The sequence below is a fragment of the Dipodomys spectabilis genome, unplaced genomic scaffold (assembly GCF_019054845.1).
Source record: "Dipodomys spectabilis isolate Male_0828 unplaced genomic scaffold, ASM1905484v1 ptg000148l, whole genome shotgun sequence".
Classification (NCBI taxonomy): Eukaryota; Metazoa; Chordata; class Mammalia; order Rodentia; family Heteromyidae; genus Dipodomys; species Dipodomys spectabilis.
In genome coordinates this window covers 2536298-2551874 of record NW_024870825.1, presented here as the reverse complement: position 1 = coordinate 2551874, position 15577 = coordinate 2536298, and the positions used below count along the sequence as shown (strand labels likewise).

At 41.0% G+C, this 15577-nt stretch overlaps 1 protein-coding gene across 1 annotated transcript in view; it reads left to right on the top strand.

The window, feature by feature from the left end:
- Positions 1–2616: 2616 nt before the first annotated feature.
- Sycp1 (synaptonemal complex protein 1) overlaps positions 2617–15577 on the top strand; it is a 110176-nt gene continuing 97215 nt past the window's right edge. The window contains exons 1-7 of the mRNA XM_042692294.1: positions 2617–2724; positions 5478–5562; positions 5735–5778; positions 5936–5992; positions 7314–7478; positions 9130–9197; positions 10497–10570. Of these exons, the coding sequence (XP_042548228.1) occupies positions 2617–2724; positions 5478–5562; positions 5735–5778; positions 5936–5992; positions 7314–7478; positions 9130–9197; positions 10497–10570 (601 nt within the window). The remainder of the gene's footprint in view (positions 2725–5477; positions 5563–5734; positions 5779–5935; positions 5993–7313; positions 7479–9129; positions 9198–10496; positions 10571–15577) is intronic.

The window sequence follows — 15577 nt, the reverse complement described above, 5'->3', positions numbered from 1 at the left end:
CGTCACTTCCTGGACCCTTCGAAAGGCGCTTCCGCAGTCGGGGTTGCGCGTGCGCAGAGGCGGCTTGCCCTTCCCTGGGCGACCCCGGGACACGCGCTGGACCTAGATGGGAGGGTTGGTTGAAGGACCTGTTCTGGCACAGGGCTTAGTTTCTTAGGATGTGTGCGGGTGCAGCCTTGGATGTTTTGGTCAAGGCTACAGTTCTACCACTTGAGCTACATCTCCACTTCCGGCTTTACGCTGGTTCATTGGAGGTGAATCTCCTGGATGTTCCTGCTTGGGCTGGCTTCCAACAGCTACCCTCTGAGCCCAGCCTCCCGAGTAGCTGGGATGAGAGGGGCAAGTCATTGATGCCCAGCTCACAGCGTACTTTAATAGTAGATTCTCAGCAAACATTCCCTACCCCAAACCTGTTGTCCTGACCATGATATGGGTCGTCTACTACTAAAGGAATGCAAAGATAAAAATTTTTTTTTTTTGTCGGTTGTGGAGCTTGAACTAAACATTTCCTTTTAGGTAGGAAATCACACTTATATACCTAAGGACTGACTCATACTCTATTATCCCAGGCGAGAAACCAGGTGTGTGGACATGCTTGATGCAGGTAGGACAATCTGACCAAAGCCTGGTTGGAAACATTCCACTGTGGGCCTAACTGAAAATCCCCACCTCCTTCAGCCCTAATAGTCTTTAGATAACCTCTGTTTCCTTGCTCAAACTCCATAAAAGCTTAACTCCAACCCTACCTCCTTGCACAACCTTCATCCCCTGAAGGTTGCTGCCCGTTGCTGCTGTGTCTCCATAAACAGTCCTGGCCTGTTGAGAATCGAGTCCACCCTGTTCTTTCTCCTCCAGTTTTTAACATATATAAGTAATGATATGCAGGACAGAATGTGATGAGAGCTGGGAAGCTGGGTGCTGGCAGCTCACACCTGTAATCTCAACTGCTCAGAGGATGAGATCTGGGGAGTAAGGTTCAAAGCCTGCTTGAGCAGGAAAGTCCCTGAGACTCTTTTTTTTTTTTTTTTGGGTCCGGTTGTGGGGCCTGAACTCTGGGCCTGGGCGCTGTCCCTCAGCTCTTCAGCTCAAGGCTAGTGCTCTACCACTTGAGCTACAGCGCCACTTCCGGTTTTCTGGTGGTTTATTGGAGATACGAGTCTCACGGTCTCTCTTGCCCGGGCTGGCTTTGAACCACGATCCTCAGATCTCAGCCTCCTGAGTAGCTAGGATTACAGGCGTGAGCCACCAGCGCCCAGCCCTGAGACTCATCATCTTCAATTAACCACCAAATATCTGGAAGTAGAATTGTGGCTCAAGTGTACAAAAACCTTGCTCTTGCAAGGTTTTTCTGCGAGCACTCTACCACTAGAGCCACAGCTCCACTTCCAGCTTTTTGGTGTTTAAGTGGAGATAAGAGTCTCAGGGACTTAAATCTTGGGTTGGCTTCAAACCCAGTCCTGGGAGTGCAGCCTCTTGAACTGCCATGATTACAGGTGTGTCCTTGGGGGCCTGTTCTAGGTGTCCTGCGGTGGTCTGGGGCCCAGTCCTCTCCCTGTTGCTCCTTTCTCTGCTTCCTGGCTGCCAGGGCAGGAGCGCCTCCACTCCCCACCATGACAGATGGATATGTCACCAGTCTAGCTAACTCTTCTCCTGAGGCTGTCTTCAGTCCTGCAGGCACAGAGATAGAGCCAACTAATGGCACTTTCGTTCCATTCCACACAGGCGGTGACAACGCCTTTAGATGATTACATGGCGCCCAGTGCTCTGCACACACGCACACGCACACATTCTTTCTGGGGCTGGAGCCAGGGGTGTCTGACCCGTCCCTGCGCGCAACCCACCAGTGTGCTCCGTGCCTCGCCCGCCTGGCCCACCGTGCGCGTCCACGCCTGCCCGCCGTGCGCGTCCACGCCTCACCCGCCTGGCCCACAGTGTGCATCCGGGGCCGCCTGCAGAACGTTGGTCAGCCTGGGGGGTGTGGGGAGGGTGTATAATGCGAGAGTATCGCGAGACGTCGCGGTCTCGCAGGGGCTGGCCCGGACCCAGCCGTTATTTTTGAGGCTAACCGTCGCGCTGCCAGCCGCCCTCAGCTCTTGGGAGCGCCGTTCGTTCCCCGCCCTTTCCGAGGCCCGAAGCCGAGGCCTGTGGCAGGCCGAGGCTCGCGCGGGTCTCTCATGTCCCGGTAGTGGGCAGCCCGCGCGGGCCCTGCGCCGTGCTTCCCGCTGGTTCTTCGAAGGTGAGGGCAGGCATCCAAGTTCCTTTTCCTAAGATGGAACCCGGAGCGGGGCTGCGGGGCTGGGAGGGAGGGCGGCACGAGGGCAGCAACGAGGACCGCACGAGGGCGGCACGGGGGGCCGGGGCGGCGCCTGGGGCCGGGCGGCGGGGCGGCCCCGCGTGGTGGGCCCCTCGGACGCCGGCGGACGGGCTGCGGGTGTGTGAGGCCCACAGTGCTGCCGCTGGGCGCGCGGCCTGGGGGGTGGGGGGAGCGGCGGGCGGGGCGGCGGGCCCGAGGCCCGGGGCCCGCCGCGACGCCAGCACCTTCATTTTATAAAGCCTCTGCGCGGTTCTCAGGTTGCAGTTACAACGCTGCCCACCGTGTAGCGACACCAGAGAAAAATGGAAAAGCAAAAGCCCTTTAAGCTGTTTGTGCCGCCAAGACTAAGCAGCAGCCAGGTGTCCGCTGTGAAACCTCAGACCTCGGGTGGAGAGTCCAGCTTCTTCAAGGTAATTTCATTTTTTTGTTGGTCGTGGGGCTTGAACTCAGGCCTGGGCGCTGCTCTTCAGCTCAAGGCCAGCGCTCTACCACTTGAACCACATGGCCACTTCGGGTTTTCTGGTGGTTAACTGAAGATGAGTCTCATGGACTTTCCTGCCCCTTTTTTGAACCTCGGTCCTCAGATCTCAGCCTCATGAGTAGCTATGATGACAGGTGGGAGCCACTGGAGCCCGGCTTTCGTAATCCCCTCCCCCCCACCAAAATAATACAAACATAACTGCTGAGCTTTACTGTGTGTACATATCGTTTACTTAAATACGTTGTAACAATCTCTGGAACTCTGTATATAGTAGGACCTGTTTACTTAAATATACCTTCTTTCCTTAAAAGGTTCGAGGCCATTTATAAGATACATAAAGTAAGATAGGAAAATTTCCGAAGAATTGGACAAATGCTGACATGGGCAAAAATTAGTGTTCAGAGTGAGTTTCAGGTTTTGTCCAGTGCTTCCTGGGAGACAGGATAAAGAGGAAAACCCACCTATAAAAGTGAAGCTTTTACCAAGTTTCTCAGGTGAAACAAAGCTTTTGATACCAATGATTTATTTTTAAAAATTCCTTGTGTATTTATATTGGAGGCAGGATAATGCAGGTTGTTGTTGTTGTTGTTTTGGTCGGTTGTGGGGCTTGAATTCTGGGATTGGGTGCTATCCTTGCATTCTCTTTTTTCTTTTTTTTTTGGGTCCAGTTGTGGGGCCTGAACTCTGGGCCTGGGTGCTGTCCCTCAGCTCTTCAGCTCAAGGCTAGCGCTCTACCACTTGAGCCACAGCGCCACTTCCGGCTTTTTTCTTTTTGCTTATGTGGTGCTGGGGAATCGAACCCAGGGCCTCATGCATTGCAAGGCAAGCGCTCTACCACTGAGCCACCTTCCCAGCCCTATCCTTGCATTCTTAAGCTCAAGGCAAGTGCTCTACCACTTGAGCCACCCCACCACTTCCGGTTTTCTAGTGGTTAATTGGAGATAAGACTCTCGGACTTTTCTGCCTGGGCTGGCTTTGAACCGTGATGGTCAGATATCAGCCTCCTGAGTAGCTAGGATTACAGGCCTGAGTCACCGGTACCCGGCAATGCAGTTTTGTTTTTTGTTTTTGTTTATTTTGTGTACTGGTCCTGGGGCTTGAATTCAAGGCCAGGGTGCTTGTTCTTGAGGGTTTTTGCTCAAGGCTAGCACCTTACCATTTGAGTCACAACACCCACCACTCTGGCCCTTTGGTGGTTAACTGAAGGGTCTCGCTGACTTTTCCTGCCTAGTCTGGCATGAAACTGTGATCCTCAGAGATCTGTCTCCTGAGCAGCTAGGATTACAGGTGTAAGCTACCAAAAGTATTTTAATTTATATGTTGTAGATTTATTTTTGTCAATTGTGGGGCTTGAACTCTGGGCCTGGGTGCTGTCCCTGAGCGCTTCAGCTCAATGCAAGTGCTCTACTGCTTGTGCCATAGCACCACTTCCAGTTTTCTAGTGGTTTATTGGAGATAAGAGTCTCACAGAGTTTTCTGCTTGGGCTGGCTTTGAACTGTGATCCTCAGATCTCAGCCTCCTGAGTAGCTAGGATTACAGGCATGAGCCACTGGTGCCCGGCACTGTCCCTGAGCTCTTTAGCTCAAAAACCAGTGCTCTACCACTTGAGCCACAGCTCCACTTCCAGTTTTCTGGTGGTCAAGTGATGCTAAAAATCTCACAGACTTTCCTATCTGGGCTGGGATCCTGATTTGAATCAGGATCCTCAGATTTCAGCTTCCTGACAGGTGTGAGCCACCTGTGCCTGGGAGATTTCTTTTTTAAATTGGTGCAACAGCTAAGATAGATATTTAAAAATTTATTCAGAGCTGGGTATGGTAGCACAAAACTATAACCGAACACAAGGGAAGCAGAGCCAGAGGATTTTATAAAAGTTTCAAGCCAGTTTAGACTACATAGAAAGATCTTGTCTTAGTCACACTCCAAATGGAAAACAACTGAAAAAATGATATTAAATGAAGACAATTTTTAATTTGAGGGAAAGATCACAAGGAAATCTAAGGAAACTATTTTATGCTATTACCTAGTAAAATTATTTTTGAATATCTAGAGAGCTTGTGTTAAATAATTTATAGCTATATATTAGTTATATATAGTTTAGATTTTTTAAAGTGAATATACTTTGTTTTAGCATGTTTTATTTGCATATCAAAATAGTGTGTCTGAGGGGTTGTGTGTGTAACTGGAGTCTGAACTTAGGTGTGTGCTAGGCAGGTGCTATGTTCCTAGCAATTTTTAATTTTTTTTGTTTTTTTATTTTATTGTGAAAATACCACACAGAGGGGTTACAATCACATGAGCAAGGTAATGTGTACATTTCTTATCAAGCATTGCTGCCTCCTCCTTTGTTTCCCCTTTCCATCCCTCCCCATCTCCCCCCTTAATTGGTTATTTTTGAGATAGTGTCTCTATTCATGCCTGAGCTGGTCTGTACTGTGTAACTGGGGATGGGAGGCTCATGCCACTATGCCCAGCCTTTAGTTTAGGACATTTTTGCCTAGCTATGCCGCTCAAACAATTCTCCCATCTCAAGTAGCTAGAGAGCTTTACTGTGTGTAAAGCAAAAGCCTTAAAATTATAGTGGCTTCTTTAAGCAGATAAGTAGATACTTATTTATATGTTAACACCGCTAGGTTTCTAGGTGGTTTGGAACAATATATTTAAGAACTTTATATTTCCAGAATTTCAACAAATGTATTGAAGATGAATTTGGTTTTCCATTTGCAATGACCAGTATCTCCAAAAATGGGAAAACTATTGATTCAGGTAAGAGCCTAAGAGAAGCAATGTATTGGTTTACATAGAATCATCTTATTACGTATTTTGCAATTATTGAAAACACAATATAATAATTGATGTCCTTCACTTAAAGCTAGACATAATGATACAAAAATGAAATATTGGCATATTTAATAGCAGTTGTCTCTTTATCTTGCAGATCCTGCTTTACAAAAGCTTAATCTTTTGCCCATACTTGAGAAGGTCAGTTAAGCATAACATGTGTAGATATGATTGCTTATTTGAAGAAGAAAACAAAAGTCTTTAGTTGTTGTATTATTTGTCTAGTAGTCTTATGTATTTTGCTCTTATTTGGAAAGTCTTACACATATTTTCTTATAGAAAATACTCATATTTTTAGGTTGACAATTCTGGAAGTTGCCACTACCAGGAAGGACTCAATGACTCTGATTTTGAGGTCAGATTTCCCATTCTTAATATTCTCATATGTGGAGTATCATACATATCTTTCTTTTCAGGCTTCCAAATGATTATTTGGCTAGTTTTTTAAAAAACAACTTTCTTGCTGGATTCTTGTGGCTCATGCCTGTAATCCTAGCTATTCAGGAGGCTGAGTGAGATCTGACGATCACAGTTCAAAGCCAGCCCAGGCAGGAAACTCTGTGAGACTCTTACCTCTAATAAATCACTCAGAAAACTGGAAGTGGCACTGTGGCTCAAATGGTAGAGTGCTCACCTTGAGCTGAAGAGCTGAGGGACAGCGCCCAGGCCCAGAGTTCAAGCCCCACGACCAATAAAAAAAAAAAAAATTCTTCCTTTCTTCTGTTTTTCCTTTCTTTCCTTCCTTATATACAATATACATAATAAATAATCCATCATTTTATATATATATGTATATATATCAGCCACTGTTGTGGCTAATACATAGTATAATAATTTAAAATTTTGGAATCTATTCATATTTTGATGACAAGTAGATATCAATCTACCCCCCCCAAGAAAAAAAAAAGTAGGGATTGGAGGGGAAGCTCAGTGATACAGTGCTTGTGTTAGAGCCCAGTCCTGCAAAAGCACAAAATAAACACTCAAAAACTAAGAAAATCCTCTGGCCTTTACAATATAATGTGAAAATTAAAAGAAAGGCAACACATCTGAGTAAAACATTTGTCTCAATGAAAGTCATATTTTCTGTTCACTATTTTCTTGTCATGTTTTAAATTTCATATTCTTGACATTGTTTCTACAAATGTTTCAAAACTGTTGTTAACATATAACATGTCTTGCAGGGTGATTTAGTTTTTTCCTCAGCCATATTCTTTTATTTCTAACTACTAGTCCAGTGACCAGTAGCTTTTTTTTTTTTTTGTTGTTGTTGGTTATGTAGGGCTGGGACTCTGAGCCTGGGTGCTGTCCCTCAGTCTTCAGCTCAAGGCAAGTGCTCTACCACTTGACCACAGTGCCACTTTTGGTTTTTGGTGGCTTATTGGAGATAAGAGTCTCACAGACTTTTCCTCCCTTGGCTGGATCCTCAGATCTCAACCTCCTGAGTAGCTAGGATTACAAGCATGCGCCACCAGTGCCAAGTCACCAGTAGCTTTACTGGAGCAGCTAGTACTGCCTTAATAGTTTACAGAGTTAATCTAGTTTTTATTATACTGCTAGAGCCTAAGTGGATTGGAGAATTGGTCACCATTATCTTAGGATATTTTTTGATAGGCAGTTGTAGTTTGATTTTATTATAATTTTGAAAAATTAATTTTGAAAACTCATTTTAATAGAATTCAGAGCCAATGAGCAGACTGTATTCAAAATTGTACAAAGAAGCTGAAAAAATAAAAAAATGGAAAGTGAATATAGAATCTGAATTGAAGCAGAAAGAAACAAAATTACAAGAAAATAGGAAGATAATTGAAGCACAGCGAAAAGCCATTCAGGAACTACAGGTATAATGAAATTCTAAATTGTAAATATAATAATATATTGTAAATATTATATATTTCCAGGTAGGTTAATATTGTTTCTGTGATAGGAATTTCTTTTCTTTCTTTTATTATATTTTTTGGGGGGTCTGGTCGTGGGGCCTGAACTCTGGGCCTGGGCACTGTCCCTCAGCTCTTCAGCTCAAGGCTAGCGCTCTACCACTTCAGCCACAGTGCCACTTCCGGCTTTTTTTTCTTTTTGCTTATGTGGTGCTGGGGAATTGAACTCAGGGCCTCAGGCATGCAAGGCAAGTGCTCTACCACTGAGCCACCTTCCCAGCCCCTGTGATAGGAATTTCTTTTGTCCTAGTTCTGGGACTTATGTTTGCTCAGGTTTTTTCCATTCATGGCTGGTGCTCTACCACTTGGGCCATGTCTTCAGTTCCAGATTCTTTTACTGGTTAGTTGTAGATAAATTGTGCCTAGGATTTGTATACCCAGGCTGGCTTCAACCTCAAGATTCAGATTTCAGTCTTCTCAGTGGGTAGGATTATATATAAATATAAAAGTTTTGTGATGGGGATTGTGAAAAGAGTTTCATATTAACATTTGTGATTCTGGGGTGTGGACGTAATGCCTAGTACCTGACTTTAGCCAAACCCTTAATCATTTTTACCTTATTTTTCAGATAGTATCTTACTCTCAAGTTTTTTCTAGACTGATCACAATCATCCTACTGCACAGCTGGAAGTACAGATGTGAACTACCACACCCAGCTTTGTTCTTTGAGATAGGGTCTTGCTAACATTTTAGATGGAGGCTAACCTTTAAGTAGCTAGGATTACAGGTGTGAGGTAGCACACCTAGCTACAAGGTTAGGGATTTTAATATTAATTTTAATATTGACAATTGTGGTTTATCTTTTAGGAGTGAGCATAGGACAAGTTGCATAAAACAAGGCAAAATAGAGAAATAAGTTGTTTCACATAAAGACTGATTTATTGATAGTAATTTATTGTTTAAATTTTTGTTACGCATGTTTTACTTGATATAACTGTCTTGGCATTATATCAGAATAGGATATTTATGTATTTAACTTTGAAACTAGTTAGTTAACTAGTGAGAAAATTCAAAATTTAGATAAGTATTACTTCAAAGTATTAGTGGAGAGATAACATTGCATTAAAATTGCTTTTTGGCTGGGGCTGGGAAGTTGGCTAAGTGGTAGAGCGCTTGCCTTGCATGCACGAGGCCCTGGGTTCGATTTCTCAGCACCACATAAGCAAAAAGATAAAAAGCCAAAGTGGCGTTGTGGCTCAAGTGGGAGAGTGCTATCCTTGATCTGAAGAGCTGAAGGACAGCGCCCAGGCCCAGAGTTCAGGACCCATGACCGGACTCCCCCCCCCCCCCCCAAAAAAATTGCTTTTTGGAAATTTTATGATCATTCAGCAAATTTTAGATTGATGAAAATGAGACCAATATTCTTAGAGTATATCCATATTCCTATGGCATACCAACATTCTTAAGGTATATTCAAGGCTATGACTTAAAGTTCCTCTTTGTACAGAAATAATTCTTACAGACTATTGTAGTATGCAAAGAAATGCTGCTTAATGACTATACTTATTTATGTTGCTAAGCAAAATGTGAACTATTCTTCTGTTTTATAAATTAGTTTGAAAATGAAAAAGTAAGCTTGAAATTAGAAGAAGAAATTCAAGAAAATAAAGATTTAATAAAAGAGTAAGTAATAATGAATTTGTAAACTTATTATAAATTAAAAAAAAGTTTTCAAAAATTTATTGAGCTATATACTGTCAATAATTTTTACTTGAGTGCTATGGAGAAAGGAGGACATACCCATTCTACATTCCAGGATTTGGCAAACTGGTCATTTTAAAATTTGAGATATCAGGAAAACTCATTGCTTACTATCAAAAAGGTGATTTCAATTCTTTGTGTATATAACTGACTCACTATGTATGTTATTTGTTTCACTAGGTACAACAGTTGAAGAATAGAGCTCAACTTAATTTCAGATTGATTCTCATTCTGAAATTCCTGTTGTTGCAAAAGCGACAGCTCATTTCCCCATAAAAAAATTTGAAAACTAAAATCTAACGGCTGTATAATTTATAAATGTTTACATATTTTTCATATTTTATATATAACAATATATAGTTATTGTATATTATACATTACAACAGATGATACTAATATAAATTTTACATAATACTATATACAATATTTAGTTATATGTAAGTGTATGTAATATAATTATTACATTATATATAATGCATATAATATGTACTAATCACATACATGTCATGTTATAATATATTCTTGTTATATAATTATAATCTTATAAAATATGTAACAATATATAATATGTTATATCGAGTATAGAAATATAAAAGTACATAAATATATAAAAATTACATGTAAATATACAAATATAAGTGTATAAGCATCTAAAATATATGAATGTGTTATATAAGTACATAGAAATATAAAATATTACATAGTAAGTACATGAATATATGTTGCATATAAAATATATGTTATAATGTTTATTCTGTGTATATTATGTGATGTATATATTTATGTATATTATGTGTATATATTTTTATATATATATCAGTAACTTCACCAAGAAACAAGAGGTTTAATAGTTACACAATTAATGTCTCCTTAAGAAATGATCTTATTTTTGGTTTTGAAAGTTAGACCTCTAGAACATCTTTGGGTAATTAGTAAAAGATAAATCAAGCTCTCCTTTCACTATTTCTCCTTAGGCAAATCTGGAATGTTTATTTATTGTAATTTGGGTAGACATTTCTTAAGGAGTTGTTACTTTTCCTTAAAAACATAACATTTACTGAATTATGTTTGGTAATAGTATAGTTTATTTTTCTTCATTGTTACATGTGATATGTGATATTTACAAATTTATGAAATAAAATTGTTATAATTATAGTTCAATAATGTGATTTTTTTCCTTGAGATCAGCTTGTACTTAGGCAAAATTTTTCCTTATTTCAGGAATTATGCTACAAGGCATTTATGTAATCTACTCAAAGAAACCTGTGCTAGATCTTCAGAAAAGACAAAAAAATGTAAATATCCTTTCTGTTCTATGTGGTTTTTAAAAAATCAATTTATTGTTTACTCAGTCAGTGATGATGACAGGAGAAGAAATTGGAAATCATTTTGATGTGAACACATGTCTTTTTTTGTTGTTGTTGTTGGTCATGGGGCCTGAACTCTGGGCCTGGGTGCTGTCCCTCAGCTCTTCTTTTTCTGCTTATGTGGTGCTGAGGAATCGAACCCAGGGCCTCATGCATGCAAGGCAAACACTCTTCGACTGAGACACCTCCCAGCCCAACATGTCTTGAATGATTTCTTTGTATAAATTAGTAACTAGTATTCTCCTGAGTTCTGTCCTTTCTGAAAGCTCAAAATGCTGTTTAAAAGATAATATATTTCAAGAGTAATATAGTTGGCATTTGTAGTTGCTTCTCATTTTAGTGAAAAATTTTTTGGGACTGTTTTAAGTACAAGGAAATTGAGTAAAAAGGAAGAAGACATTTGGTTATGCTGAATGAAATCATGTGTTGTAATGTATACTTCTGATCCTGTCTAGTGAGGAGGTGAAGATTGGGAGAGTAGAGTTTGAGACTGGCTCTTGGCAAAAATGTACCCATCTGAAAAACAACTAAAAGCAAAAAGGGCTTCAGGCTTTGAGCCTATTTCAAACCAAACCCTGGGACCACTCTCTGCCACACAGAAAAATGAAATTACTGCTAGGTGGCTATGCTGAAGGCAAGGTTAGCCATATAATGTAAAATGATTGACATTTGAGTCAACAGTGGATGCCATATGTGATGTTGGGCCCATAAATTTATTTATTTATTTATTTTATTGTCGGTGGTGGGGCTTGACCTCTGGGCTTGGGCGCTGTCCCCACGCTCTTTAACTCAAGGCCAGCGTTCTACCGCTTGAGCCACAGTGCCACTTCCGGTTTTCTAGTGGTTTATTGGAGATAAGAGTCTCAAGGAGTTTCCTGCCTGGGCTGGCTTTGAACTGTGATCCTCAGATCTCAGCCTCCTGAGTAGCTAGGATTACAGACATGAGCCACTGGTGCCCTGCCTGGGCCCATAAATTTATAATGGAGTTAAAAAATTCCCATCTCTTAGTGATACAATAGGGAGATTGGTGTAAATAAACCTACTATCACTTGTTTCAAAATATATCACATTTTATTCAGTAGATAATAAATGTTGTTTCTTATTTCTTCTGCTTTAAAAATTATTTTTATCTTTAGTTGTACAATGGAATTACCATTGAACAAAATAGTATATGAATATATGAATACAATGAATATTTATCAGTGTCATCCATTTCATCATTCTTGCTCATCCCTCCCAATCCCACCCCTTCTCTCAATTTTCTCAATTTTGTAGAATATGCATTGAGTTTTGTGATTGCATCACTCCCCCTTCCTCTCTGTCTACTCCCTTCACCTTGATCCCATCCCTACTTATGAGTACTAGATTCTTGGCTTACTATGCATTTAATAATTTATTTTTTTTACATTTTATTTACTACCTTTTTTGCAGTACTGGAAATTGGATCTGGGGGCCTCATCCATACTTTTCATTTGTACTTTTATTTTTATTTTTTAGTGTGTTGCTAATTTTATTTGCCTAGGTTGGCCACAACTCAACTTTGATTTTTTTTCTTGGTAATTAATTGGAGATAAGTATCTGTAGTACTTTCTTGCCTAGGCTGGCTTCAAGCCATAATTTTTAGATGTCAGCCTTTTTTTTTTGTCAGTCATGGGGCCTGAACTCTGGGCCTGGGTGCTGTCCCTCAGCTCTTCAGCTCAAGGCTATTGCTCTACCATTTGAGCCACAGCACCACTGTGACTTTTTCTGCATATTTGGTGCTGAGGAATTCAACCCAGGGCCTCATGCATGCAAGGCAAGCACTCTACTACTGAGAGCCACCTTCCTAACCCATCTCAGCCCTCTTAAGTAGCTAGGATTGCTGGTGTGAGCCATTGGTGCCCAGCTTTCCTAGTGTTTTGTTGAGAATTTTTATATCTGTTCATCAGGGACTGTTAATCTTTAGATTTGTTACTGTGTCTTTAGCTGGTTTTGATAACAGAATAATGCTAGCTTTATAGAATGAATTTGAAGCTTCAGTTTTTGAAATAATTGAGAAAACCTGGTATTTTGTAAAAGGTCTGTAAAATTTAGCAGCAAAGCCATATTTGTGCATTAGCTTTTCTTTGTTGGGAGACTATATTTTTTAATTAATTTCTTTTTTTTTGTTTGGTTGGAGGATTTTTATTTTGTCAGTAGTAGGGTTTAAATTTAGGGCCTTGTGGTAGGTAGGCAGTTACTCTACCACTTTACTCATGCTTACATTGGTTGGATACTTTTTTTTTTCCCGTCAGTTGTGGGGCTTGAACTTTGGGCTTGGGCGCTGTCTTTGGCTCTTCAGCTCAAGGCAAGCGTTCTACTGTTTGAACCACAGCACCACTTCCAGTTTTCTAGTGCTTTATTGGAGATAAGAATCTCACAGACTTTTCCTGTCTGGGCTGGCTTTAAACTGTGATTCTCAGATCTCAGCCTCCTGAGTAGCTAGGATTACAGGTGTGAGCCACCAGCACCCGGCTTGGTTGGATACTTTTTATTACTAATTATATTCCTTGTTTTGTACAAATTTTTGTCTGATGCTTAGAAATTTGTTTCTTCTAAGTTTTCCTGTTGTTGGTATATAGTTCACAGAAGTCCTCTAAAATATTTTGACTTTTTCTTTTTAGCATACTGAAAGAGTAATCAATTTTGTGTAGAAAATCAACTTTTTGCTTTATATATGTACATATATGTATATATATATAAGTATATATGAATATATATATATACACACATTGTGTGTGTGTGTGAGTTGGTGTACCGGTGTGCAGGTGTGCTGGTCATGGGGCTCAAACTCAGGGCCTAGGGGCTGTCTCTGAGCTGCTTTTGCTCAAGGCTGATAGTGCTATGCCACTTGAGCCACAACTCTACTTTCAGGTTTTTTGGTAGTTTACTGAAGCTAGAGTCTCACTGATATTCCTATCCTGGTTTTGAACTGTGAGCCTCAGACCTCAACTTCCTGAGTGATTAGGATTACAGGTGTGAGCCACCAGCACCTGGCTTTGTATTGGTTTTTAAGTCTCTGTTTTATTTTTGTTTTGATCTTTATTATTTCTTCTGATTTTGAGTTTGATTTGTTCCTGCTTTTCTAGTTCCTTGAATTACACCACAGCGCTTAGCTTCCTTAATCTTTTTTTCTTTTTATTTAAACACAGGAATTTCTTGCTGTATACTTCCCTCCTAGTAATATTTTTGTTAAATCTTATGGGTTTGCTATGTTATGTTTTCTTTCTTTTGTTTCAGAGAAGTATCTAATTTCTCTCTTTAATGGTCAGTTATAGGACTTGAACTCAGGGCCTGTGTGCTGTCCCTGAGCTCTTTTGTCCAAGGCTAGTGCTCTACCACTTTGAGCCAGAGTGCTACTTCTGGTTTTTGAGTTGTTAATTGGAGTTCAGAGTCTCACAGGGACTTTTCTTCTTCTTTTTTTTTTTTTTTTTGGGTCCGGTTATAGGGGCCTGAACTCTGGGCCTGGGCACTGTCCCTCAGCTCTTCAGCTCAAGGCTAGCGCTCTACCACTTGAGCCACAGTGCCATTTCCGGCTTTTTTCTTTTTGCTTACGTGGTGCTGAGGAATCGAACCCAGGGCCTCATGCATTGCAAGGCAAGCGCTCTACCCCTGAGGCACCTTCCCAGCCCCGGACTTGTCTTCTTGAGCTGGCTTTGAATCATGGTCCTTAGATCTCAGTCTCCTGAGTAGCTAGGATTACAGGCATATGAGCTACCAGTGGGTGGCTTTATTTCCCTTTTTAATTTTTCTATAGGCCAATAAATTGGTGTTTAATTTCCACGTGCTTTTTACAATTTCTGTAGTTCCTCCTGTTGAGTTTTGGTTTTATCCTATTGTGAGGATAAGATGATGTGTTTGATTTTTGTTGGATTTGAGATTTGTTGTGTAGTCTTAACATGTCCTGAAAATAGTGCATGTGTTAATGACAAGAATGTGTGTTCTGCGGTCTAGTATAACTCTAAAGTTCTTTATTCATTTTTTGGACCCTGTGTAGTAATGAAAGTGAAAGTGTAGTGTTAATATTCCTATTAACTAATAATAATAAATTAATACTAATATTGTTTGTGGTGTTCGAGATTGAAGTCCTGGCAAGTTAATCACTTCCTTTAGAAAAGAAGATATAGGGGCTGGGAAGGTGGCTCAGTGGTAGAGCGCTTGCCTTGATCTTAAGAGCTGAGGGACAGCGCCTAGGCCCAGAGTTCAGACCCCACGACCAGACCCCCCCAAAAAATTAAAAAAGTAAAAAGGAAGATATAGGGTCGGTGCCGTGGCTCATGCCTGTAATCCTAGCTACTCATCTGAAGAATCATAGTTCAGAGCAAGCACTAGGAAGGAAAGTCCATGAAACTGATCTCCAATTAACCACCAGAAGTGTCGCTGTGGCTCAAGTGGTAGAGCACTTGCCTTGAGCAGAAGAACTTATGGACAGTGCCCAGGCCCAGAGTTCAAGCCCATGAATGACAAAAAAATGGGGGAGGGGGTGGCGCTGGGAATGTGGCTTAGTGGTAGAACACTTGCCTAGCAAGGATGAAGCCCTTGATTCAATTTCTCAGTACCACATACACAGAAAAAGCCAGAAGTGGTGATATGATTCAAGTGGTAGAGTGCCAGCTTTGAGCAAAAAGAAGCTTCGGGACAGTGCCCAGGCCCTGAGTTCAAGCGCAAAGACTGGCAAAAAACTCCCACAAAAAACAAAAAAGGAAGATATAGGAGAGATTGACTTCTGTAACTTGCAACCTTGGTATGTAGTTGCAGGAGTTGTTAATTCTTATGGATTTTGTTCATAGAAAATGCCATATGTGACCAAAGAAAGATTCTTTCTTCCCAGTTGTATATCTTTTTTTTTTTTTTCTGCCATGACACTTGAACTCTGGACCTGGATGCTGTTCCTGAGGTCTTCAGCTCAAGGCTAGC